Source organism: Leptinotarsa decemlineata, unplaced genomic scaffold (genome assembly GCF_025532065.1).
Source record: "Leptinotarsa decemlineata unplaced genomic scaffold, Ldec_3_MD MMD2_tig00026328_RagTag_RagTag, whole genome shotgun sequence".
NCBI lineage: Eukaryota > Metazoa > Arthropoda > Insecta > Coleoptera > Chrysomelidae > Leptinotarsa > Leptinotarsa decemlineata.
This window is the reverse complement of record NW_027412688.1, coordinates 14,357,981-14,385,574: the sequence shown is the minus strand read 5'-3', so window position 1 is coordinate 14,385,574 and position 27,594 is coordinate 14,357,981. Positions and strand designations below refer to the sequence as shown.

Genomic DNA, 27,594 nt, shown 5'->3' with positions numbered 1-27,594 from the left:
ATGTGATTGTTGACGTTCCGTTGGTTCATTTGTTTGTGTCGTACAGCAAGATTGTTTATATGGTTTTGATTCGCTGTTGAACATGAAGGCCGGATCGATACATTTCAGTGGGATATTCAAATAATAGACGATACTAATACAGCAGCATACTGTTACATTTCTAGATATCTATGATTTTTCCAGTTTTAGGATTACAAAGGGTAAATATCCTTCATTATTTGATTACTGAAGTAACCGAATGTAGAAACCATTGGCGTAGTTATTTTTTCCTTGGGAAAGTAGAGCATAAAAGCAAATTTTTGAATTAGTGCATTCAACTTCAGTTCTGAGACAATGCTTCTGATTGAATACATATCTTAAAAATATTTCAGTTGCTACTTCAAAAGCAGTCAGATCGTTTAATATACTGGAACTTTTATATACCTATTGTAGATAGGCTAAAACTCAGTGGCGGACTGCCTCTCGGAGGTCCTTGAAGGTAAATCGAAATTAGTACAATTAATTCAGGTCTTTCATGTTGAAGATACTGAATTGTCAGACGTCATTGTTTCTGAAATATTCGACATTCAAATTCTAAGACTTAATATTGGTTCTATAAATATTGAAATATCTCTGAAATTACTATCGCTTCTATTAAATGAGACTTTTTTTATCGGTCATCTCAAAGTGATCAATAGAATACTTTTGAAACCTTTTTTCGCTTTTCGCAAGTCACCCATTTCAGAATAATCGAAACTCAATTCATAATATAAAATGTCATAATTGACATCCTAAATACTGCCAAACATACGATAAAATTGATTGTAACCTTTTTTTTATCATGAAGTTTTCTGGAGAAAGATTTTGTTACTGAATAGAAAAGGTTTCTTGATATCTTTTCTGTAGAAATTGTAGAAATTCATATAATGGATCATGTTTATTTAATAATATTTTCAACTAAATACGTACCTCTAACAGATATATTTTCTCGAGAGAATTCATCTAGTTGAAGTTGGGATGATTCTGCAATGTTACATGACTGACAGACTGCGAATAGCCATCGTAGGTTAACAACTGTCAAAACTGTTTATGTTTAAATATTCATATTTAAATATTAAAGTCTGCTTCTTGCCTGCTGAAAACGTTTTTAGTATTTAATAATTCCCAATTTCATAACAACGAGTAAATAAACTGCAACTCAAACGGGAAAAATCTGGAAACCAGATCGAATATATAATTTTTACCTTGAGAAAAAGCAGTGTTTTTTTTCTCAGGATGATTCAGTGCAAATCTCGCACGGACATCATTGGTAAGAATAAAACAGAATGTAATATAGCAGAAAATTCATAGTAAATATTGTCATCATTTCCCAAAATTTGAAATATGGAATCTATACACTTCTGTAACTGTATTTTGTGTGGCAAAAAATTCACAAATTCGCGATTTCATAATTTCCGATACATGTTTTTTTATGTATTTATGTTTAACTTTGAAGTAATTGATTGATTACTGGAATAACGTCAATAGAGACCAAAAACAATCAAACGTCCTATGAAGAAGCGGACGTTGCTACTAACCATAAATTTAGTCAAAATTATTGTGCAAACCCCATTATTTCTATATTCACGTGGAATTCTTTTTGGACGAATGTTATTCTAGGTGTTGTATCAGCAAAGTGCTCTAGCAGTCGGGTAGACTAAATTGGGAGAGTTTTCATTACCTACCAACCTTGCGACAGAGAATATTTGGGATATGCTGATTACTGAAGATTTAGAGAATCAGCTTAATTATTGCGACGTAATTGCTGAAGGTCATTAACTCACTTCAGTTGTTCCTATTGTAAAATTTTCTCAATATGAAAAATGAAAGCACATTTTTCAAACAAAACTGAATTTATTCATTACAAAGGTGAAAAATATATATTTAATTATTACAAAGGTATTGAATCAAGTTTTATCATAGCTTTCAACCATTAAGAAAATGGTCACTATAAGAGATAGAACGGCATCATTCGAACAAATGTTTCGCAATCTCAAAACCGGAAAATCTTTAAATGGGAAGCTCTCCATTTGATAACATCATAGTTATCTATATTTACTTCATTATCGTCGATCACCGAATGGTTTCTCAATTTCCTCATGGCTTTCTACTTCAGGTGTATTTTTAAAAACATTCAAAAATGAGTGAATGTGAACCATTAGTCGAAGAAGTTGAACTTATTGAGGTGAATCCTGTTTAGGTCCACATACGAATCCATCTACTGTTTTAACTCGTTTTTTGGCATCTCGAGAGAACAAAATTTTGATTGAATACTCGATGCATAAACTTCAAGTTTGAAGATGAAGGAAAACAAGAGATGGAAGAGAATATACCATTTCGAAGATTTCATTGAACAAATTGGAAGAGGGGTGAATACTCAATGCGTATCTAGAATTCACTCCGTGTTATGCTCATATTAGGTATTGTGACCGTTATTTAAAAGTCGATTGAAGCCGCCTTATTTCAACAATTTTTATTTTTGAACATTTTTGTGTAAAGAATAATATAGGTATTAATGGATTCCGTTGATTTTCCTTTCTTGAATCTGTACTGATGGAACAAATACATTGAGTTCAATCACAAAGAAACAATTTTTCCAAACATTTTTCACAAAATATTTGGGAAAAATTCAAGCAATGAAAGCATTTATGAATCAGAAATGCCAATGGCTTTGCTAATATATTTATTTGAGAACTTCTACCTAGTAGAATTCTAGTGAATTTTACCTTTCAGTTCTTTTATTTCTTTCTAATATTTGTGCGTTTTCTTCCAAATGTTCCAAACACTCGTTGTCGTCAATATTTTTCGAGTAGGTATAGTTGTTTAAAAGTTAGCTGAAATAGGATGATTTGTTTGTGGTTTCTCTCTTGTCCTGAATTGATATTCCATTAATTTCATTTCATTTGAGATTTGATTAATATTTTGTTTTTCCACAAATATTGTTAATGATCTTTCACAAAATTCTTTTTATATTTCGTGTATGCCTCCTCATTCTCATAATTTTCAAGCCATTTTCTCATTGGTCTTCATTTTTCTTAAAATTCAGTTTCGATCTTCACTCACCAACTTCATTCTATATTGACTGAATACCATTCCTAATTCCCCCAATTAGGTCGGTTGGCAATAAAATATAATTTTTGAATGAATTATCATGTTCACATACGAAAAAATGATCAAGGGAGTAGGTAATTTGGTATATTCATTAGTATTGAAAGAAGAAGAAAGTTGATATTAGAGGGATTCATTGAAAATTGTATATCGAGAACCCAAAACATTAGGTACTACTGAAATAAATTAAAGAGCTCACAATGATGAGACGGAGTAGGTGAGATTGTGGAGGTTCGCTCATTTGCAGTTTTCTCTAAACTTGCCTTGAAATTATTAAAATTTGATATGATATATAATGTGAAAGCGGTATTTATAATTCTATTTATTGAAGCAGAAGAAATATTAATTTATAATCATGAATTATTTTCAGAAGAATGACTGAAACATGAGTTTTCGAACAAATCTCTACCTGAATATCAACAAAGAACAATGGCCTATTGTGTATAGAAAAGAATACAATGTTAATTTCATGGGACTAGAAAAATTACACCCGTTTGATGCACGGAAGTGGAAAAATATTTACAAGGTAACAACTAGTAATGAACGTGTAGCCGTTAGTCGAACAAAGTATCGTTATTAAAAGTTCAGATGTTGTATTGGTCCGAAACTATCGTTCCCCTCTCTGGGAAAGATTTCGTATAGTCTAATATGTTATTGTTTATCTGATACTTTATCAGATAACATTGTAAGATACACATTGAGGTGAACTGGCTATAAAGGTAAAAAAGTTATTCAAACAAGATTTTTACTCTCATTTTCATTTTTTGAAGTTCACTATATCCAACTACTTCATATTGTTTTCCACAACTGATCATTCAATATTAAATATGCTAATATATGAAGTAGTTAACGACACGTTAATGTCAACAAAGAATATTCATTTGACCCGAAACACACTGCCGGGGAATGATCATAATTCTAACGCATGTCTTTAAATCAATCAACTCAATATTGAGTCAATTTACAATATTCTCCCACATAAAGAAAACTGAAGATAATGAGTCCTAAACGTTGGCATTGTATAACGTTCTTATTTTTTACACGAATAAATCAGAAGATTTTTCTTCCAGTTCCATGCATTTCTGACTGTTTTCCAAAGGCATGAAATATTATACAGGGTGTTTCAAATTCGATCCTCACCATTGGGATCTCGGTCTCCAGACTTGAGTGTTTCGGATACATTCTTATGGGGTACTCTGAAAAATAGAGTTTATGGTCAGAGGTAATATGAAAATATTTAGCACCTTCAACACAGCATTGTTAGAGAATTCGGAAGATTGAGGAGGAGGGAAATTGATAAAGCATTGAATAATATTCGAATAAGGACACAGTTGTGTTATCATGAACAAGGTCAGCATTTTGAGAATTTGCTGTCATTTACTTTTGTCTTTTCATTTCAGTTAATTATTGTTATTTGTTCAAAGTTCTATTTTCATTGAAAAGGACACAATGTATAATTTACCTCATACACACCTCATTTATCAAATTTTGATTGTTGATTCTGTCTACGTATTTTTTAATTGGCTTTTCGAACCAAACTCTGTGAGATTTTGATCCAATAACTTCAACATAGTTCGATGTGGTTGTCGTCTTTCGAGATACAAGTTTAAATACATTTCGGATGTCCTAACACTGTTTCTATGGTATTTGTAATACATTTGTATCATATCTCTTCTTTCTTTATTCGTGAAAGCTATTTTTCGCCAAAAATTCAATGACTTGTACAATAACAAAATGTCATTGAGTGTAACAAATTGAAAGTCAAATATAGAAACATCAAAGTCAAAGCCTATTATGATAAGAATTAATTTTTTTCAATATCTCCAATTTTTCGAGAAATAATGATAACTTATGATACATCATTGAAAAGATAAAATCTGGTTCAATTCAAAACAGAAAGAATCCAATGTAGCGCCCATTAGACAAAATAAAGTTGATGATGGTGGTTGGAAGACGAAATGTCGGATAGCAAATCTGAAAACAACATTATGTAGCAGGGAAAAAGTGACAATGTGGAAAAGCTATTTATTTTCGAAGCCTTCGAAATATAAAGCCAGAAAAAAATAAAATCCATTTTCTGAAATATCTGTTTTTCCGGATCCGGATATACTCGGAATTTCAGAACACTCTCAAAGGCATATTGTCAGTCAGGTAAATGCGCAACTTTGCCCCAATTCAACCATCTTCGTATCTCTCATAGTTTCCGAGATCCCAATGGTTCAATTGCAACAACATCCATAGAAAAAGCAAATCTACTAGCTGAACAATTTGCGTTCCACTCCACAGTGGATTTTCTGGGAAAGGCACCACTCACTATTCCCGCACTAGAATCCACAATGCCGGAAATTACTTTTCGACAGCGTCTAGTCAGGCGAATTTTGAAACAGCACAATATCAACAAGGCGTCTGGCCCTGATGTGCCCGTCATCGTACTTAAAAATTGCGCAAATAAACTTGCATCAGTATTTTGCAGACTTTTCAACCTGTCTCACAAGAAAGGGGGTTTTCCTTTTCGTTTTCTTGTCCAAAAAGGCAAGAAAAATCTTTCAAATAGCTATAGACCAGTCGCTTTGCTATCAGTGATATCAAAATCATGAAGAGAGTCGTAAACTACCATATCCTCAAATATTTGAAAGGCTTCAACATTTCGAGCGATTATCAATATGGCTTTCGGACAACAAAAATCATTAGGCGACCTTCTATTATATATCACCCATTTTTGGAATAACGCAATCGAGAAACATGGAGAATCAAGAGCTGTTGCGCTTGATATTTCTGAAGCCCGTGTATGGCATTAGTATTGGCAGGCCAAACTTCGGTGCTATGGTTTGTTCGATCATTTTTGTGTATGACTCTTAAGCTCGAGAGATATCTCTCGAATACTTTCATCATCAACGCTGGTGTTCCTCAGGGATCCATATTGTCTCCAACCCTCATTTTATTGTATATCAACGACTTATTTAAAAAAAACAAGAATCCAATATATTGCTTTACTGACGACAACACACTTGTCTCATCATTCCATTTGGATTCCAGGACATCTGCTACGGAGGCACATCTTTATCAGCAGCAGGAGGTTGCATATCTTAATGAGGATCTAGAAGTGATTTCGAATTGGGGTGAAAGAAATAATTCAGATTTCTGCTTCAATGAGTTTGTTGGGGGTTGAAATAGACAACAATATGTCTTGGCACAATCATGTCGCTGGAATTGCAAAGGCTGCTTCTCAAAAGCTTAGAACACTGTTCCGAATCAGAAAATTATACACACCCCACCAACTTTTGATGCTTTATAAAGTTTAGATCAGACCATCTTTGGACTATTGTTCTCATGTATGTATATCTGCCCCCAAACATATTCTGAAGCTGCTAGATTCCATCCAGAGCCTAATTGGAGACGCGAACATCACGTACAACCTTGATAGCCTGGAACATCGAAGAAAGCTTGAAGATTTGTCTCTCTTCAATAGATACTTTCACGGGTAGTGTTCAAGTGACTTGACACATTTGATTCCACCAAGAGCGCTACATATCAGAAATACGCGACGGACTGTGACTGCTCATCGTTTTGCTCATCAGTACACTTCAAACTTCACTGTTCAAGAACCCTTTCATCTGGAGAACTGCGTTTATGTCGAATAAACTTCCTGAGAACGTTGTACCAAATGGATGTAATCCTCAGCGAATCAAATCCAATGTGAATCGCTATGTTCGCACAGGCACCACTCTGAGGGCGTCTTAGGGATTTTTTTTTGTAGTGCTTGTGTTTTGTTCTCAAAAAATCTGCAATTCTGTTCACTGTAGCTGTTTTTCGAGTAGGTGTTTTCGATATTCATCTTGGCAATATTGCCATTCATTGCTGGCTTGTTGTGGCCAGTACAATAGTCATGTGATACTGATTAGAATATATTGTTCATACGTAGATCTTTTTTTCAGATACAAACTGAAAAATAGATTTTCTGAAAGAACTGCTTACCAAACTTGTGCAATTTGCTGAAAACTACATTATACTCTGTTACGAGATTACTAACTATGATTATCTTTTCAGATATTGAAGCAAAGTGGTTTGATAGATAAAAAGACTGTAGTCGTGCCAAATGAAGCAACTGAAGAAGATTTACTAATGGTGCATACGAAGAAATATTTGAAACGTTTGAAAGTAATTACTTTTTCAATACCTTAAATCTGGAACTAGATATAAATGGAACGATCCATGCCTAGTGTATCTGAAAGAAACCAGATTTGCCCATACAATACTTGCTTCAATCTAGAATTCACAGGAAAAGTTACAAAAATTACTTTGATATTTTGATTTATGTTGTCGAATGCTACCATGATTAAAAACTACAGAAAACTATAAAATGGTGCAAAATTTGTTCGTATATTTTGAATCTTTTCTCAAAATATTGCTTTTTCAATAATTTCAATTATAATTCTAATCGAATAATTTTTCTAACGGAATTTCATTCCATGAAATTCCATCAGGTAAATGAATAGGGGTAGCCTTCAGAAGCTAAGAATGTACTTTTATATTCATCTTTATAACAAGACTAAAGACCAAGTAATCATATTTTATTGCAGTGTCAAAAGTGAGTGGTTTCTTTTGAAATCCAAATTGAAATTGAGGAACTAGAATATCGTTTTTTCCGAAACAAAACTATTTATAACTGAAACATGACACTCATAAAAATGTTTAATTTTTATTTTTTTCCAGTGTAGTTTACATGTAGCACAAATCGCAGAAATTTTAGCGCTCATTCCAGTTCCAAATTATTTCATTCAGCGTGCCTATTTGAAGCCTATGAGGTTTGTATTAGAATAATACACTTTCCATCACATTCATTTCAAACTACTATCATTCTCAGGTTTTCTATATTTTTATTCTACCCCCTTTGATAGTTTTTCATATAGATAGAAAACTGGAGTTTAGGGGTGATATAATTTTCTGGATACACAGCTTTCCAAATCAATTGATCTGAACAATACAAGAGAGAAAATAAAGTAGGGTGTCATACAGTGTGTCGATTTAAAAACGTACCACCTTCCATATTTCTGCCCCTATAGAACATCTAAAACTATGCATAATCACATCAACCCTCTAGAGGAGGCGCGCACAACCCCTAAAATCTTAAATGGGAAGAGGGTCAAGTTAAAACTTCATTTTGAAGATAGTTCAACTAACTTTTCGAAAATATCATATACTTGATCTTTTTTGTTAGTAGATATCTGGTGAACATTCTAAACAAGTTCAGGTATCGAAAACAATTTGCGATATTAATTCAATGGGGTCATCACCAAAGAGTTAGTAATAGTAGCAGGAAAAATATCATATTTTCATTGGTTGAGTCTCATCTGAGGTATGGTATCGCTTTCTGGGGTTTCTGTAGCAAATAGCTGATACAATCAGTGTTTGTTTTACAAAAAAGTGCGATAAAATATGTATTTAGAGCCAAGCGTTTGAACCATTGTAGACAACTGTTCATTAGGAGTCAAATACTAATAATGCACTGCATCTTCATTCTAGAAACAGTATGACTAATTCAAATAAAAAAAAATCCTTCTGAAAGAATATATAACACCGGCAAAATGTCAATATACCTCTGCCAAAACCAACTTCAACATTAACCAAAAATTCCATAATATTTCAGAGTACGAAGGTATTTAATCATCTACCATTTTTTGAAATGAAAAATACTACAGACCAAATAACATTTCGAAAACGTCTGAAGGGAACTTTCACTCACGAAAGCTTGAAAGAATATCTTGAAGGCAGATTTTGAGTCCCAGAACCTTTGAGGTTGAATTGACTGATTTATTTTATTTGTACATCTAAATCAATTCTTAACTGCTTTGTAGAATCTTATTTCATGTCTACATGTAAGATCTTGTATTGTTCCATTTTTATTTCAACTAATTTTACTGTAAATTGACTGATTTATTTTATTTATTTGTGCTTTGTCAATAAGAATTTTTTTCTTGGACAATAAAGTACATTTTTGATTGATTGATTGAATTAAAATGAATGAAACTGAAGTCATACTACATAACTGTGAATGTTCAGAGAAGTCTTACTCCTAATATTCAACAAAATGATGAAGACACATTTTGAATTTCATTAGTTCGGACTTTCATTGTCTAATATTATTTAAAATGATTTGAAATCCGTGAAAGAACCAATGAAAATGAGACAATAAAAAAACCCTGAATTGAAATCACAGTGAAATAAAATACAAGTAAAAATAGAACAATTGAACAAAAAAAAATAAGAGATTCCAAGCTAAGTTACTAAGTTACACGATATCTCGATTGTTAGTATCCACAGTCGTCTTCGGGTGATGACTGACGATTGTGGATACCACCCGTACAAAATTCAACTGAACCAGGAACTCAAGGTTTCTGAATGGGCTTTGGAGCAGATAGACCCTAATTTTCATTGAAAAATCATCTTCAGCGATGAGGTTCATTTCTGGATGAATGGGTGCGAGAACAACATAATTGTCGAATTTGGAACGATACCAATCCACATGAGATCTAAGAGTGTCCAATGTCAACGGCGTGCCGTATAGGTCGATGATAACCAACTTCTTTTGATCTGAATTGGATGATCTGAACACCAACGCGACATGTGGTTTCAACAGGACGCCGCACAGCTCATACCACATTGAATATTCTGCACGAGCGATTTGAGGGCATGGTGATTTCACGTGGAGGTGATGTGAACTGACTACCGAGATCGTGCAATTTGACCCTGTTAAACTTTTTCTTGTTAGGTTTTCTCAAGTCGATGGTGTATGCGAATAAGTCACAAAGTCACATTCAAACGCCACAGCTTCGCCAAAAGAATTAAAAATTCCGATGATATCACACACACATACACATGAACCGTCTAATGAAAGACCCTACATTTCTGGATGTCATCAGGGATGTCAAGAGGAAATTGCATAGTGAAGATTATAATGGACTCAGTAGCACTTTTGAAACGATTTCTGCTTCGGTTTCTCATATTCAACATATTACAAAAACGAATTGAAAACAGGCGAAAGTAAAGAACAGCACAGTCATATATTCGAAAATAAACCGCTTGTCAGTCAATGCAGAAATTTTTTCATTGACAGTGTATAATCAAATGAGCCATGAAATAGCTAAACATCAAAAATGCTTACAAATGCCGATAAAGTATTTGTCATGATCTTGTACTTTTGTATGCTTTGGATTAACCTAATAAATTCCAGCTAGTCTATCGGTATTATCAAAATAGGGAAGAAAGTTGTTATCCAAAATATACTTGAATATTTGGAACATCATCAGTTTGACCTCCATAACTGAAGGTCAACAGAGGACTTTCTTTCATATGTTAGAAAAACGCAGAATGAATGATGCGTTGAGCTTGATATTTCGAAAACTTCTGTATATGTATGCCATGCTATGGTTTGCAGAACAGTTTTTTTTCATGACGTTACAGTTTTGTCAAAAATTGTTAAATACACGTAGACAGGATAGAAGAGACGTACAGATTATATTTTTTGCCAAACTATGAGTCGAATTGCAACATTTACTTTCAGAAGGAAATAGTCTGTTTTCATTTCAAATTTTGACATATTTTGTTTTGACATATTTGTTCGACCATTACAATAATTTCATATTTTTAAGAAAACTTCAGTTGATAACAATAAATATGACTTTTTGTTAACTTTTCAGATATCAGACTGGTGGTTCTATACTTTCTGGAAAGTTAGCTTTGGATCGAGGTTGGGCTATTAACTTAGGAGGTGGTTTTCATCACTGTTCGGCCTCACGTGGAGGCGGATTTTGCGCATATGCTGATATCACCTTACTTATAAAATTTCTTTTTTATCACTTTCCGAGAAAGGTGAGTATGCCTTCTCAATGTGTTTTTACAGAATAATTCTCATCTATATGAAAACATAGGCTTCCACTGCCGGAGACATGATTGGAGAGAACAAAATCGTGGCTGGTAAGCCGCGGTTGAATGAAACCTGAGGTACCAAACGTTTTGTACGCTACTACGGCAGACATCAGCGGTATGCGGCAGGCGAGGACATAAATTATATCTCGAAGTTAATGCACATACCACTGACAATGTCTGCCGCAGCAGCAGACGATACGTTTGACACTTCACAGTCCATTCGACCACGGCCTACTAGCCCGTATATTGTTCTCTTCAGTTCTCAACAACTTCAACGATGTTTAATAGACCTCGTTCACCTGTAGAGTTTGTCGAACAAATTGGAGTGGAACATTTCTTAGAATGATTGTACACAAAACGATCCAGAGGTGAATATTGCTTCAATTAAACTAACCAATTGTTTCTTAGACGAGATTCAAGCTCAGAGAAGTAACATTCAGTGCAAATCTATCAACATTCCAGACATTAAAATACATGATAATAATTTATATATGCGTACTGAGCAGATAACAACTTGTTGAATGGTAAAGTGAATAGACATAATTGTCGTTACTGGAGCGATGTGAATCCTCATTTGGTGATGGAAACATATTCACAAAATCCACAAAAATTGAATGTCTGGGCCGGCATTCTTGGTAATCATATTATTGGACCATTCTTCATTGAAGGTAATCTCAATGGAAACACATACCTAAATCTTTACAAGACTGTGTAGATCCTATGATTACACAAATTTTACAGAATGATGATAATTTGGTAGAAAATGAAATAACATTCCAGCAGGATGGTTCACCCCCACATTTTGATGTTGGGGTGAGACAGTTTTTGGACGAACGTTTTCCAATGCGTTGGATCGGCAGAAGTGATCCAGTGGAGTGGCCAGCCAGATCACCTGATCTCACACCGATGAACTTCTTTCTGTGGGGACACCTGAAGTCGACAGTGTAGTCTACTTAACCTACAAATCTAGAAGACCTACGACAGAGAGTTGTTCAGAAATGCCGATTTCTGCCTTGATATTACTTTTGTTGATTTCCTCAATAAAATGAGCGACAGCAAATTTTCTGTTTTATCCTGAATAAATCGTTCAACATTTCTCAATAACAAATGAACCAATTTCGAAAAAAATTACAGAAGTAATAGAGGGACAAAATACCTTTCAAATGATGTATCACTCGACCCCCATGTCATTGAAAAAAAAAGGGGGGGTAGTTGCTGACCGCAGGGAGTGAAGTTTCGGGTATGATTTCTATATCAGAATTAGTTCCCCAAGAAATATTGACGGTTTCTTTAAAATTTTCGATTACACGTCCGTTTCTGACTCACAGGGGGGTCAAATTTTCGTTGGAACGTCCTATATAAGCTTTGATTCAAAAGGCAGCGGATGATGACAATTCGTCTTTAGTAACATTTCGAGCCTTGGTCAGTTTATCGACTTTTTTAAGACATTTTGTTTCATTCCATTCATAAACGGGAATGGACTAGTGACATTCCAGGAATCTGTAAAGTACTATTCATATCATTTGATGACGGGATTCATTTACCATTACACTATCACATAGTAGAGCTTTCAATTCGACACAGGTACCATAGCTTCCTTTTTTGCAAATTTGAATTTTAACTGAATCATGATTCTTGGAATTCTATAACTAATATAGTTTTATTTTTGCAAATCTGAATCTGTTTATGGACCATTGAAATCATCAATCATTGTTTTCTTTGTTTCAAAACATATTCAGTTCATCTTTGGTACTATATATAGCTTATAACTTTTTCATTTACTATATTTCTCAATCGCAACACATGATTGAATCATTCAGACAGAAGGTGAATTGTTTTCATGTTCGTTATGCATGATGATAATTTCAAATGATAAATACCAAATGAAAAGTGACCAAACTTAGTCAACTCCTTAGTCATATCTCCTAACAGAATCGGCCGCGGTGGTAGTGCGCCCGACTCACGATCGGAAGGCCGTGGGTTCGATTCCCGCCTCGACCAGATATTTTTCTCGAGATAATTTATCTGGTTGAAGCTGGAATGATTCTGTAACCGTGTTAGGAATCACGTTAAAAGGTAAGACCTCGTTAGTCTCTAGCTCGCACAAGTTTCTCAACTTCTGAGAGTTGTCGTTCGTATGAGGGCGACAGCTGATTAACGGAAAAACAGATTCTTTTTAACAGAAGGGTTAACTTATTTCTTCCTGAAAGAAAAGCCCAAATTTCATGAAAATTGAAATGATTTGTTAAATATTTTTATGTTAAATATGGGAATTGTTAGTGTCGGCATTAACAATTACGGATGATTGAAACTGAAAAAAAAGATTTATTTCTTATTTTGCTTCGGAATTCAATTTGAATAGTTCATGAAATATATCCATATTTATATTATTACGGACTTTGTTGCATGAAATTTTGAAAATATAATAATTATATTCAATAATAATTGAACTATTTTCACACTTTGAACTTTAACCAATACGCATGTCAAAATACACTGTGTAATTAACGTTTGGAGGGAAGTTCATAGTGTGAACAGTGTTTAATTGTTATCATGGTCAGTGTTATCAATTTCCATCAAGTTGTCATTGTTTCCCTAATATATTTAGCAAGTCCCCGGACATAATTTCAGGTGCAGCGAGTCATGATAATTGATTTAGATGCACATCAGGGTAATGGGTATGAACGTGACTGCAGAGATAATGCAAACGTTTATATCATGGATGTTTATAACAAATGGATTTATCCTAAGGACAAAGAAGCTGAAAAAGCGATACAAAGAAAAGTGTTATTAGACTTCTACACTGAAGATGAAGACTACTTAAGAATTGTAAAACGGTATGACATGTTTGCTGTTTATAGGAAAGTTGCATTAACTCATATTTGATTTTAGTCAACTCAAAGAAGCGTTGAGCGAGTTTGAACCCCAACTGATTATATACAATGCGGGTACGGATATTCTTCAGGGAGATAGGTTGGGAGGATTATCAATTTCGGAAAAGGTATCTCAGTAACTTGAGTGATGATTTCGGGCGATGACTTTTTAACATATTTCATCGCAAAAAAGTCATAAAAATGCATGGTCTGAATCGCTTCATTTTTTTATCAACAGGGTGTTAAAGTTGTGATGAAAGAGCGGTTTGGCACTAATTGCTTAGAATACATTCCACCTTTTATGATGAAACTCATGCAATACGTTCGACAGCCGTAAAAAACAAAATGAATAGTTATTGTCTGCTTGCTCGTGAGCCATGAAACCATGATCGAAAAATGCCTTATAACATGAAAATCGTAAGTGAAGTGAAAGTTAATCCCATTGCCAATCTCAAGTCTCCTGCATCTTTTAAGTTCATGCAAAAAAGTACTCATATTGCGTTGCATTTCCTGCAGGAACCACGGACAGGAAATACAGGCTGACTAACCGGACTGAGCAATATACTTGGTGAGATGATAGCGTGGGGTGAAACCAAGAGCATGCCTGGTCATCAGAAAAAATATTAATTATTTTTTGCTTATAGACTTCTGCAACCAAGATGTAATTTACCCGATGTAAATTTCCTCACCAGGCAAAAAGAGAATGACGAATATTATCGCCTGCTCCGCCTAATTTCCGGGAGATTCGGATACCTTACCTCCTCTAGCTGTTATACGACTTATAGACTACAGCAAAAGGAACAAACTCCAAATCGTAGTGGGATGATTCACACAAAACAGCGTGGGTCAGCATGAATATAAAACATAGAGGTGAATTACTCTTTGACTATATACTAGGGGAAGGGCTGTCTATAATTAATGAGGTCTCGGAATCAACTTTTGTCACTAGTAATTGGCAAGAGGTATTAGACTTAACCATCAGCTCACATCCTCTGAGCAACAAGAACACCATTGGACTATATCTACTGAACCTTCTTGTTCAGAGCATAGATATATTCTTTTCAATATTGAAACAGGTCTAAGCCCAGTAGTGGGATATCGTGACTCAAAATCTACTGATTGGAGTAGTTATATAAACTCCCTCCAATCGTACTTTCAGGAAGGTTTCATTACTATCAACAGTTGTAATGATATGGATACAGTAGCGGAGCAATTTCGCGAAGCAGTGATCTCATCATATAACAAGAACTGTCCACTGAGGATTAACAGAGATAACCATAACTTCTTGGTGGAATAAAAGCCTAGAAAAACGAAGAAAAGAAGTTCGCCGATTGTTCAGTCGAGCTAAAGAGCCAGGTAACTGGGAACTTTATGAAACTACTCTAACGACACACAACAAAGAAATTAGAAAGGAAGTCTTGAAGGAAGTTCTGTGAGAGTATCTCTGATTTACCTCGCAGCACAATAATTCACAAGATATTCACTAGAGAGCCGACTGCTGAAATTGGGTCACTAAGACGACCCGATGTAACATTCACAACTTCTAGTAAAAAAAAACGTTGAAGCTTTTGGTAATCTGACTTGATAATAACAGACCTCCCGTCTTTGAGGGCGCTTGACGCCAAAAAAAAAAAACGATTAGGAGGTCGTCGAGAATGTTATCACAGCACCGCCAGTTGAATGGGCTATCAAGTCTTTTCAGCTCTTTAAATTTCCTTGAGAGGATGGTATATTTCCAGATCTTCTTCAAAACGGACTAAAAATAATTTTACGTATCCTTATAAAATTATATAGAGCTAGTCTGGCGTGGAACTATATACCACGCACCCAGTTGGTTGGTAGCACGGGTGGCATATGTACCCAAAGTGGGTTGGAAAACCCACACCCTGAATTGTTACGACCTATAAGCCTTACATCCTTCCTGTTGAAAGGACTTGAGAAGATACTGGACGGACATAATATCAGAAGGGTGGCATTATATGCAGCCCCCTGAATAACTACCAGTATGCATATCAAACCGGCAAATCGACAGATTTAGAATTGAACAACCTTGTGGAGAAAATTTTCCTATCCCTTGACAACAAGGAGATTGCAATTGTTGTATTTCTCGATATTGAAGGAGCATTTGATAATGCACTACTAAATTTGTAGGATCATCTCTGGCTAGGAAAGGTATGCCATGCTGGCAAACAGAACTGCAACTACGACTCTTCTAAGTGAGAAAATTAAGTTCAGGGTCACCAGAAGCTTCCCTCAAGGTGGTATACCATCTTCCCCTTTGTGATCGCTCCTGATGGATAGTCTGCTTGATGCCTTCGACAGAAGAAAAGTAGATCTGCATGCCGATGCAGATGACTTTGTCATCTTGGCAAGGCACACGTCGTGAAGGTTAACTTGTAAGATCCTCCAAAGCACGATGGACGTTGTTCACAGTGGGTGCCTAAGGAAGCAGATGTCTGTCAACCCCACCAAAACTTTGAAAATCCCCTTGACCAGGAGGAGAAAATAGGACGATTTAACGCCACATTTCTTCACTTATGGGGTCATTTGATTTGGAACGGAGGTGAAATATCTTGGCATTGTCCCTGATAAAAAACTTACCTGGAACGCTCACTTGGAAAAAGTTTTACAAAAAGCTAGACTGTCCCTATGGACATGTTGAAGAATTTGTGATAAAACTTGGGGTTTACGTACCAAACAAATCTATTGGATTTATGTGATGATTATCAGACCAATGATCACTTATGTAGCAATTGCCTGGTGGCCGAAGGCTTTACAGAAAACGGCTCAGGCGAAGCTCTCTGGCTTACAGAAACAGGCTTGTCTGGCAGTGGTGCCATCAGTATCACACCGTCAGCTGCCATGGAGATCCTTCTAAATCTACATCCTCTTCACATTTTTCTGGAGAGAGGTTAGATGGACTGCATATAGACTTGTGCATATTTCCAGTTGCACAAATCAATTTAATGCAGAGCAAAACAGACTGCTGGTTGACACTGGAAGTCACAGCATTCTGGGAATGACCTCTGACTTTATGCATCCAACTGTCGACTACGAACTGTCTTATAAAGTACTGTTCTCGAGTAGAGAGGACTGGATCTTCCGGGATAAGGAAATATCAACAGCAGATAGTTGTTGGTTCAAAGATGGATCAAAAACACCTTCAGGTTCTGGTGCAGGTGTTTTCAGTCGCAGACCCAGGACAGAGATATCAATCTGCCTAGGAACCTATGCGACTGTATTTTGATCGGAAATTCACGCTATCATATTGTGTGTGGATAGATTGGAAGAATCCAACCTCTTACATAAGTCAATTAAAATATTCTCGGACAGTCAAGCGGCGTTGAAAGCTCTTGGCTCCTACCGAGCAACGTTTATATTGGTATCAAATTGCCAAAAACGACTCTCCCCAATTGGAAGACTTAACAGATTGTCTCTGGTCTGGATTCCTGGCCATACTGGCCTGAAAGGCGATTTCTTTGTGAAAGAGGGTGCTGCAAGCAGCTTCATCGGACCAGAACCTGTCATTGGCACCGCTTTAGGCTTTGCCAAACAAATATTGAACACCTGGATGGCAAAAAGATTTATGGACTTCTGGCAGAATCTTCCAGGATTGGCTCACTCCAAGGTGTTCATTCATCCTTCCGAGCTTGATACTAAACAGTTGTTGCACTACAGTAGGGATAAACTACGATGTCTAACAGGCCTTCTCACAGGTCACTGCCCTTTAAATAATCATATGCAGAGACTCGGACTATCGGATGATACTGTATCTCGCCTCTGTTTGGAAAATGATGAATCAGCACAGCACATACTTTGTGCATGCCCCGCTGGGGTCCGAATCAGGTTTTAAGAGTTCGGCAGAGCCGTACTCTCACCATCTGACCTGAAAGACTACTCACCATACAAACTAATCGGCTTCGTTAAGAACCTGGGTTTATTTGGTCGAGTGTGAATAGATGTGAGCCACAATAAACCCTTGCGGGCTGACCTTACCTTATCTTACCACTATTAGTAGCCATAGTCGAATGGAGGGTGCATTATCAAACGATTCGTCCGTTACTGCGGCAGACATCAGTGGTATCTCCGTTGTTTGTGGGGACGAAGGTTGTACCTTGAAGTATCATAAATATCATCAACTGTTGAAAAGTCCGTCACAAAATTTCACGTATCACACTGAAGTACTTTTCCACTAAGATTCCCATTCGTAGAATGAAAATGTAGCAGCGATCACAGAATTTCGATCTTCATATCAATAGAGGTCATATTTACCATAAAATAGTTTTAGCAACTAAACACTTCCTTATCGAATGAGTATGAATAACACCGAATAAGTTTAAATGCGATTTATTGATTTATGAGCTTGCTTGTGGCAATGTTTCAGAATCCCACCGAAATCATCAAGAACGATATCCAAACAGACAGATCCAAACAATAATACTTAGGCCATTTTGTTCACAGATGAGACAAGTTTTTCACGGGATGCTTTCAGAATATTCCATAGTGATCTTGATCAGCTTATGAGGATTCTCATACCATTGTAGGAAGTGGTAATCAGCTGGAGTTACGGGTGACAGCCTCACAGGGCCATATTTTCTCCGTTCCCCACTCAATGGTGGGACATATAGACAGTTTCTGGAAGACTCACTGGCAGGTCTATCAAAAGATGTACCTTCGGTAGTACCAGAAAATTTGTGATTTATGCATCTGCCCATTTCAGTCGTATTGCTCGTGGACTTCTCAATAACACTTTAGTTCAACAGAACATAGGCCGTAGGTGGATCCCAGCCTTGGTTACTACGATTTTTGGATATGAATCCGTGGATTTTTTCTTTTGGAGACATTTCGAATCGAATGTTAATGCGACGCTACTGATGGATGTGAATGACTTAAGAAATAGACGTGTACGATAATCGATGAGGAGAATTGATCCTTATATTGCAAGTCAAGGTTTGCATTTTGAGCACCCGCTATAAATACCTTTCATTGCTGTTTCAAGTAATAAAAAAAACAAGAAGAATTGAAGAATTTATAAAGTTTAGCAGTCGAGAGTTGAGATGGGCGTGGGGGTTTATTTCAGATTTATTTTTCGCTTTCATGTAATTACTGTAAAATTTCCATCGAAAACTAAGCACGATACAATGAAAACCCACGAGACTATCAAGTTGTAATTTTTTAATTTGATGTTGATATCCAACTTCAAAAATTAGTGTTACACAATGATTTTCATCATAATATCAATCGGTGATCCTCTGCGACGCCACTGAAATAACTATTTCAAATCCCATTACATTAAAGTAAGCTCTTCATCACTGCTATGAAATGTATCAAGATTCAGGACATACTTTTACTCGACCCTTTTCTCACAAAGTATGATAAGGAATCATCTCCAGAAATAGAAGTCAAGTTACACTCTGTATATTCATAATAGATGTATCCATATTTTTGCATAACCTCAACTACATTTTCTATGGAAAAAAAATTGTAGCATTCATATAGCAAATAGTAACTAGTGTAAATGATGGCTACAGTTCAGCTTTTAGGGCTTCAAACTAAGGGTTGGGATTGTACGTTAAAGGGTGAGCTTTCCTCCTGTACAGGTCTCCTGTGGATGATTTCTTGATTTATTGTTGACTATTTTCAAAATATTATGATCGATAAACAAAAAAGTACACAAGAATACTGTAAGCTAGGAAGTACAGTGAATTCAGAAGTGACTGAGCACGATCTGAAGGTCTCCATAAAACATTTTCAGGGTAGTACAAAGTGAGCCAAATTGAACATTTTTAAAGGAAAACTTTTGTTTTCAAACTAGATAGATGAAAACTGATGGCTGTGTCTGGGGGTCAAATTTTATGACAAACTTAATGGTGAAAACCGCATATTGATGTCTATCATCGTTTCTGAGTTACAGCATGTTTTTCGAAAATGTGCATTGTCAAAAATGTGCATTTTTCAAAAGTTGCTGTGACGTTTTTCATTTCCAAAGCACTTTTGTACGTAGAATTTAATGGTGTAAAAAACTTTTCAAATGAGATATCAATAGTGGTCGGTCGGTAGCCAAGCGGTTCGGCGTGGGTGCTTTGTTCACTCACTCGAATTGACTGCCGTGTTGGTCGGTGGTTCAAGCCCTAGTCTGAACGATCGATCTTTACTTGCTATCGTCCAACCCGTGTTAGGAATCACACGTTAAAAGGTAAGACCTCGTTAATCCTTAGCTCGCACAAGTTTCGACTTCTGAGGGTTGTCGTTCGTAGGGGTGCGACAGCTGGTTAACGGAAAAACAGATTTTAAGCAGACAGATAGTCATTGATGGAAACATTTTTTTAATGAGACACCCTATATATTTCTGCATATTTCAGTATAGATTGAAATTATCTTTAAAAATGAAGCACACTTGATATTTTGTTAGTCATCTTTGAATTACAGATCTTTCAGGTTTTTTCATGTAGACTCTGAAACGCCCACTATGATCAAGTAGGCTTTGGATGATAAAACAGAATGCAAATCTTTACTGGTAGGGTGAAGGTTTGATTAAGCAGTAAACACGTTCTTCAAGTTGTGGTTTTTGTTCAATTTTCAAATACATTCGCAATGAAGTATGAGCATTATGAAAAATGGGATATGATAGTCTGTTTTATACAAACTGGGGAAAATGCAGAAGCAGCAAGCAGTTTGTATCACGAGAGGTATTTAGAGAAGAGACAACCTATTAGAGACATTTTTGCAAGATTGCGACATAACCTAATTAATAATAATAATATGTTCATTTCGCACAAGGGACAAATTACAAAATTTGCATAGTACAAGTCAAAAGGAATAGTGTACATTTTCATCTCATTACATCGGAAAGTGATTTGTTAAAAAATATTAAAAGGATTACGAACAACATATATCATATTGCTTGAGACAGTTATCTATTGAAAGTGCTCTCATCCACATCTTCCAAACCATATGGTTCTGCTGCAATGAGCATTTGTTTTAGTTTGTGTTTAAATACATTGCACACTTTAATGTCTTTTATGTTTTGAGGAAGTAAGTTGTGAAATTTTAGACATATATAAAAACAGCCTTTTTCTAGGAGTGCAGTTTTATGTTGAGGGTAGCAGAATATATTCTTATTTCTTGTGTGGTGCGAGGGGTCATTTCCATAAGGTATGAATAGTGATTTATTTTTGAAAACATAGATCAGACACTCGAACACATTTACAGCTGTTAGAGTTAGAAGGTTCAGATTTTTGAAATATCCTCTACAAGATTCATTTAATCTTAGTCCAGCTAGAATTCTAATTGCTCTCTTTTGGATTATAAAGACTTCTTGATTGTGTGTGCCACCCCAGAATATAATTCCGTAGCACATGATGGAGTGAAAATGACCGTAATATGCCGATCGTAGGGTAGTTTGATTGAAGACTTTTTGGAGTTCCTTCTGAGAGTAGCAAACTCTACTAAGCTTGCCGTAGAGCAGTTGAATGTGTTTCATCCAGCACATGTGTACTCTCAATGATGACCCCCAGGAATTTGGTGGAGTCGACAAAGGAGATTTGCGTGTTATCGATTTCGATGTGTGTTGGTAGATCTTGTGTATTTCGACTATGGTTAAAAAGTATGCAGTTTGTTTTCTCAGTGTTTAGTATTAGTCTGATAGAAGGAGTACAGTTTCATTTGTTTTTTGACTCTTAATAGTTTTTTCCAGCAATTAGAACGTTTGTGTCATCGGCATAATTTGTTAATATAACGGGTTTATCATGGATAGATCATGGATAGATCGTTTACATATAAAATGAACAGGATTGGACCTAATATACTGCCCTGTGACGGGCCACGTATACCCATTTCATCCAATTTCTGTAGCAGAATGGCATGGCTCACACAATCAAAGGTCTTTGATAGATCCAGGAATACAACAAGTGCCATTGAATCATTATCGAGCAGATATAGAATCTTTTCAACAAAACTGAATATTGCTGTGGTTGTTGACTTTCTTTTTTGAAAACCATGTTGATTGTTTACAATAATCTTATTAACATCTAGGAAAGGTATAAGTCTAACACTCATAACAATTGATGGTGATTAATTTGAAAAGAAAAGGCCAAAATTATATGAATCAAATGGGGATAAGGAGTTGGAAGAAATAGTCTTTTTAGGAGCTATTGAAAATAATCCCAAAACGTCAACGCGAAATTTGAAAATATCAACAGAACAGATGATTTTGAACGCCGCATGGCTTTTTGCCAGTAGTTCCTGAAAATTTGTAACCAAGTGCGTGATTTTTCGATCAATCGTTTTTGGACAGATGAAGCTTATGCGAGCAGTGCCGGCATTTTCAAACGCTGCAATTCTCATACTTGGGTTCTATTGTGGAACAGTGAAGTCCACTGTGTGGGCAGGGGTTTTCAAGGGTTAAATTATCGGCGCGTAAATTTATAATGGCAATCTCACAATTCAGAAGTAGTTAGAAATTTTAAGGTAAAATATTGAACCTCTTGTTGATGAATTTCCAATAATGGAGCTAAGAAAAATATATTTTCATTAGGCTTTGTCTCACAACACTGCAATTGTCATCAATTTTTTGTCTGCAAATTTTGGTAATAATTGGATAATCCAAGGACCCAACTGTTTTCCTGTCAAGTCACCGGACGTAACGCCTATGGACTTTCACATCTAGCGAAGGCTGTAATATCTCATTTTTGAATTGTCGACCAATTCTAAATGCGAATTAGAAGCGGCAATGATGCAAAGTTTTGCTTCTCTCACTCCTATTGAAGTAAATAATTCGGCAAAAAACGTTCAGAAAAGGTATCGCCTATGTGTAGGAGAAGATAGTGGACATTTCGAACACCTTTTATGAAATAATATATTCATTTGTTTGTTCTTTATCTCATTATTAGTATTATCGTTGAAGTTTCATTTATTAATAGTGAATAATTTAGTATAAATTGTTATCAGTTTTATTAAAATTATGCGTTTTAATCACTGGTGTGAAAGGCTTTCTCAACATTTGATAGCTACTCTTGAATACTTCCTCTCTGTTATATCGCCTCGTCGCGGCGTCGTCTAAACCCTACTTGATCAAAGTGTGCGATTCAAAGTCTACATGAAAAACTTAAGCTCTGTATTTCAAAGATGACTCTTGCAAAACATCTAGTGTGGTACTTTTTCGAAAAAGTGATTTTAAGCTCTATTGTAATATGCAGAAATATACAGAGTGTCTCATTAAAAAATAGTTTTCCATCAATAACTATTGAAATCTCATTTGAAAAAATATTTTTTTCGCCATTGGAACGCTATGTATAAAAGTGCTTTGAAAATGTTTTCATAGAAAAAAAAATATTCGAGAGGAAAAAAGTTTCAGTTCGAAATGAATAAATCCAAAAAAGCACTTGAAAAAAATCTTGATCCCATGACGCCGCTAACATGGTTGGTGAAACACGCATCGAGAAGAGTATTGCATTTCTGGCGATTGGGAAAAGTGCTTGTCTTGGATAATATTTGAACAAAACCTAAAGTAATGGAAAATGGAAATGGAATGGAAAATGACAACTATGTGGCTCCGTTGATTCAGAGTCTTGTAAGTCACGATCTTCGGTGCCAGTGTCTTTGAGGAAATAAAAAAATATATTCTTTCAATCTATTTCCAGAAATGAGTATATAAAGCTTCAACTTGAACTTATTATAAATTACAGATCACAGTAACTGTCCAGTATTTTGTTTGTTAATACTTTTCTGTGACAAAATTTGTTCAATAGTTACGTAAATTTTATGATAAAATCATAAATCAATTGGATTTTGAAGTTTATCTGCTCCTATATTTGGCGCAGATAAAACAAAACAATTTACATGAACAATGATAACATCAATTTTTCAGGGAATCATTATGAGAGACGAAATTGTTTTTAGAGAAGCTTTCTCCAGAAAAATTCCTATAGTAATGTTGACCAGTGGTGGATATTTGAAGAAAACCGCTCGAATAATTGCCAGTTCTATTATGAATCTTTATAGAGAAGGGTTGATATATGGTTCACAGGAATATTACTTCTGATTGCATTTTGATTTGTAGTACAGAACTTGTAACTTCTTATGATAATATAATAAATATTAGTTGTTGATTATTGCTATGCATTTGATAACACTACATTGCGAGATTTTTACAAAACAGTTTACAAAATCGCAACATGTGTTTCATTATTAATGAGTTTCTTTAGACGTAAGTGGAAGCGATGACATTTTCTATTACGAATATGTCATCCATAGAATAGACAGAGGTCTGAATCCACTGATATCAAAGTTCAAAGTGGAGTCCCAAAGCGGTCTATAGCAAACTCAAGATACTGACTGAAAATCCCAAACCAGAACTTTACATCAATCCAAAATATCGACTGCCGAATGGGCTTCGTCCTCTGTCTCTCACAGCAGCATTCTCTGCGAGGCAACTAGTTGAAACCAAATTTCAAAAACGAAGCATTCGTCATTAACACTAGACAGAGCTGTTTCGACCCGCCGCAGATCTCATCAGCGGTGCTATGCTGAACCACGAATGTAGCGTTGGCTTCACTGTTCTCAAAGGATAAGCCAGAAATAATGAAGGCAATGACATTTATCCTCACAAAGATGTCAACCGTGGGATCGACAGAAGACTCAATTGATGAATTTGAAAATTTGGGCGATTTGTTGTAAGCCAAGCTTCGACACCGACCGCTAAGCAAAATATGTCCTGTAGAGAATAGTTGCTTCCTGTTCTTTCACGATTGAGGATCACAGAGGGAGTAGGTGATCTGAACTTTATATCACTACATAATCTAGATCCACTACCGTGGGTTCGATTCCCGCCTCGACCAGATATTTTTCTTGAGAGAATTTATCTGGTTGAAGCTGGAATGAATCTGCAACCGTGTTAGGAATCACACGATAAAAGGTAAGACCTCGTTAGTCCTCAGCTCGCACAAGTTTCTCAACTTCTGAGAGTTGTCGTTCGTATGGAGGCAACAGCTGATTCACGGAAAAACAGATTTTAAACAGATTTATATATTTTTATATATATATATATATATATATATATATATATATATATATATATATATATATATATATATATATATATATATATATATATATAAATATATAAATGTAAATTATTTCTAGGTAATTTCTAGTGAAGACAAAAAATAACTAACTTATTGTAAGTGTTTAAGGATGTGGTATATGCGTGAAACAGGCATGGAGCGCTGTGAACGATGAGGGAATATAAAAATAACAAACGCCAAACAGTATTATTTTTAAGTTATTACAATTTATTCCTTAAAATTATATATCATTAATTAATTACGACAGTTACACTAACAAATAACATTAATCTCCTGATGCTATAGCGTGAACAATATTTTTTGTTAGCCCATCTTTAGCTAACACAAACAAACTGGATGGTTTACCAACTCGAGAGCATGCCACATATAATTGTCCGTGTGAAAAACATGGTGTGCTCAAATCTGCCACGAATAGACAACGTTTGGCCTTGGGATTTGTTGATGGTCATTGCAAATGCCAATCTAATTGGAAACTGAATACGTTTGAATTGAATTGGCACATCTGTAGGTATAATAGGAATCCGTGGTATTAATATATTTTCACCTCGGAACTTGCTCTTCAAAATGTTGGCTTCGGTAACGTTTTTCATTAATTTTTGAATGACTAATCGCGTACCGTTGCACAGCCGTGACGGGTTCAAATTCCGAAGCAAGATAATAATTTTAATCGAAATAGAGTGAGAAACATTTACGAAAAAAACGATAATTGATCAGTTATCGAGCAGGATGAAAATTGATGAAATTACTAAAATGGCTATTAAAAAATAGGGGTTGGTGATAAAAGGGTAAAAATTTAGGATTGTATGTATTTTTTATTGCTACATGATAAAAAAATAAGAACAAAAAATTTTGTCAAAAAATTAAAAAAAAAATGTTAAGGGTGAACAACCCTTATCACTAAGGGGTATGAAAAATAGAGAGTAGCTGATTCTCAGATCTACTGAATATGCATATAAGGTAACTAACATTGTGACACGAGAACAAAGAAGAATATTACATTAAAATTTTCTAAAAATCGTTAATTGTTACAAAATTATGGATTACCGGTAAAAGCCATGAGGTTGAAGAACAAAGAGAGAGACACAAAACAATTGACAATGTCAGCTGTCATGTAATTTAGTTTGAAAAGGTGTGTTTGTTTGTAGATGATAAACCATGGAACAAAAGAGAATATTTTGGTGCAAGTGTGATAAGAGACATCTGCTGTTCTGTAAGTAACTCAATGAGAAAACCCAAAAATCAAATATGTTCATTAATTGAACAACATCCTCATTAGTCTTGAAGAAAACAACAAGTGAAGAGGTGCTGTTAAATGAAAGTAAAACCCTGCCTTAGGAGGATGTTGGAATTATTTGTTGAAAGAGAAAATGTAACTTATGAAATTATATTAAAGAAAAAACAGAATTATTGTTGGTTTGGAAGTCATGTAGGCATAGGCAATGTCTAATAAAAACGCATAGATTTCACTGAGGTGATCAATGTCTGATCTTTTATTGAGGCAATTATTGGATTGTAAAATTAATGACATTTCCATAAACAATCTTTCAGATGTATTTCTTTCAGTTGATGAAATTTGTGTTGAATTATAGTCCATTTTATGACCTTCTTTGGACACATGATTCTTAAGAGCACATCTCTCAGGATGTAATCTACTATCACTTTCATGTGAGCTGATTCTGTCTTTGAGTAATCTTGACGTTTGACCAATATATTCGCTACCACAATTTAAGCTTGAAATAGAATAGATTAATTGAGATTGAAAGTTAATTGGAGTTTTATCTTTAAGTTTAGAAAATAATTTATTTATGGTGAATATGGTTCTAAAAGCTATTTTTACATTTGAATCTTTGATGATTCTGCATAACTTGGGTGTCATATCACTCATGTGTGGTAAAGAAGAGAAAAGTATAGGAACTGGAGGTGGATCAGTCCCAATTGACTCTAAAGGATTTATGTCCAAGTGGTTATTGTTAATTTGAACGTCAATGGTTGACGTACTAAATAAGATCTACTTGAGTAGAGCATCCGGGTAGGAGTTGTTAATAAATAATAAGGAAAGTGTACTTACATTTTTTTTATGACAAGAGGGATCGGAAATCTGCAGAATGCGATTCTTCATTTGTTTGACCAAATTGATTTTCGTTGACTGTTTATGGTATGACCAATAGTTTTAAGAACCTACTAGAACTGATAGGCTTGCGATACCAATCTATGAGTGAAGTATTATCTGGTGTTCTGATAACCTTAGTGTCAAGGAATGGAATCCATTGTTTGTTGTTCTCAGTTTCGATGGTGAACTGTATGTAAGGGTCATAACTATTAAAGATGTCCACAATCTCAGATATTCCATCTTGAGGAAGGGATATAATAATGTCATCGATATATTTTTTTATAAAGAAAAGATTAAGGGGAAATACCTGTAAGACCAAATCTAGCAGGTTATCCATGACGAAAGTTGTTAAAATGGGGCTAATCTTAGCTCCTATTGGAGTACCAAAAGTTTGTTTGTAAATTTTACCATTAAATGAAAAATGTGTGTTATTAAAAAGGAAAGCTATAAGTTGGAGAAAATCGTCTTTTTGAAT

At 35.2% G+C, this 27,594-nt stretch overlaps 2 protein-coding genes across 4 annotated transcripts in view; one reads left to right on the top strand and one right to left on the bottom strand.

Moving 5' to 3' along the window:
• The window catches only part of LOC111505448 (uncharacterized), a 39,041-nt gene extending 20,959 nt beyond the window's left edge, over positions 1–18,082 (bottom strand). The window contains exon 1 of one of the 2 annotated variants that reach the window (XM_074182509.1): positions 17,932–18,082. In XM_074182509.1, the coding sequence (XP_074038610.1) occupies positions 17,932–18,000 (69 nt within the window). In that variant the 5' untranslated portion in view covers positions 18,001–18,082. Of the gene's footprint in view, positions 1–17,921 lie in introns of both variants that reach the window. The other variant, XM_074182511.1, reaches the window with a different exon arrangement.
• Positions 58–24,037, top strand: HDAC11 (Histone deacetylase 11). 2 transcript variants are annotated; one of them, XM_023160254.2, is made up of 8 exons: positions 58–200; positions 3,497–3,652; positions 7,174–7,284; positions 7,840–7,931; positions 10,824–10,995; positions 13,684–13,889; positions 13,945–14,053; positions 23,794–24,037. In XM_023160254.2, the coding sequence occupies exons 2-8, from the start codon at positions 3,512–3,514 to the stop codon at positions 23,965–23,967; spliced, it is 1,005 nt and encodes a 334-aa protein (XP_023016022.2). In that variant the 5' UTR covers positions 58–200; positions 3,497–3,511; the 3' UTR covers positions 23,968–24,037. The 2 variants fall into 2 exon arrangements, with proteins under 2 accessions (XP_023016022.2, XP_023016023.2); XM_023160255.2 differs by lacking the exon at positions 3,497–3,652 and having other exon boundaries at positions 63–200.
• Positions 24,038–27,594: the final 3,557 nt, after the last annotated feature.

Coding starts and splice junctions, on each gene's coding strand:
- HDAC11 (XM_023160254.2), top strand. CDS start 3,512: ATGAGTTTTCGAACAAATCTCTACCTGAATATCAACAAAGAACAATGG. Junction 10,996..13,683: donor TTTATCACTTTCCGAGAAAG/GTGAGTATGCCT, acceptor ACATAATTTCAG/GTGCAGCGAGTCATGATAAT. Junction 13,890..13,944: donor TACTTAAGAATTGTAAAACG/GTATGACATGTT, acceptor ATTTGATTTTAG/TCAACTCAAAGAAGCGTTGA.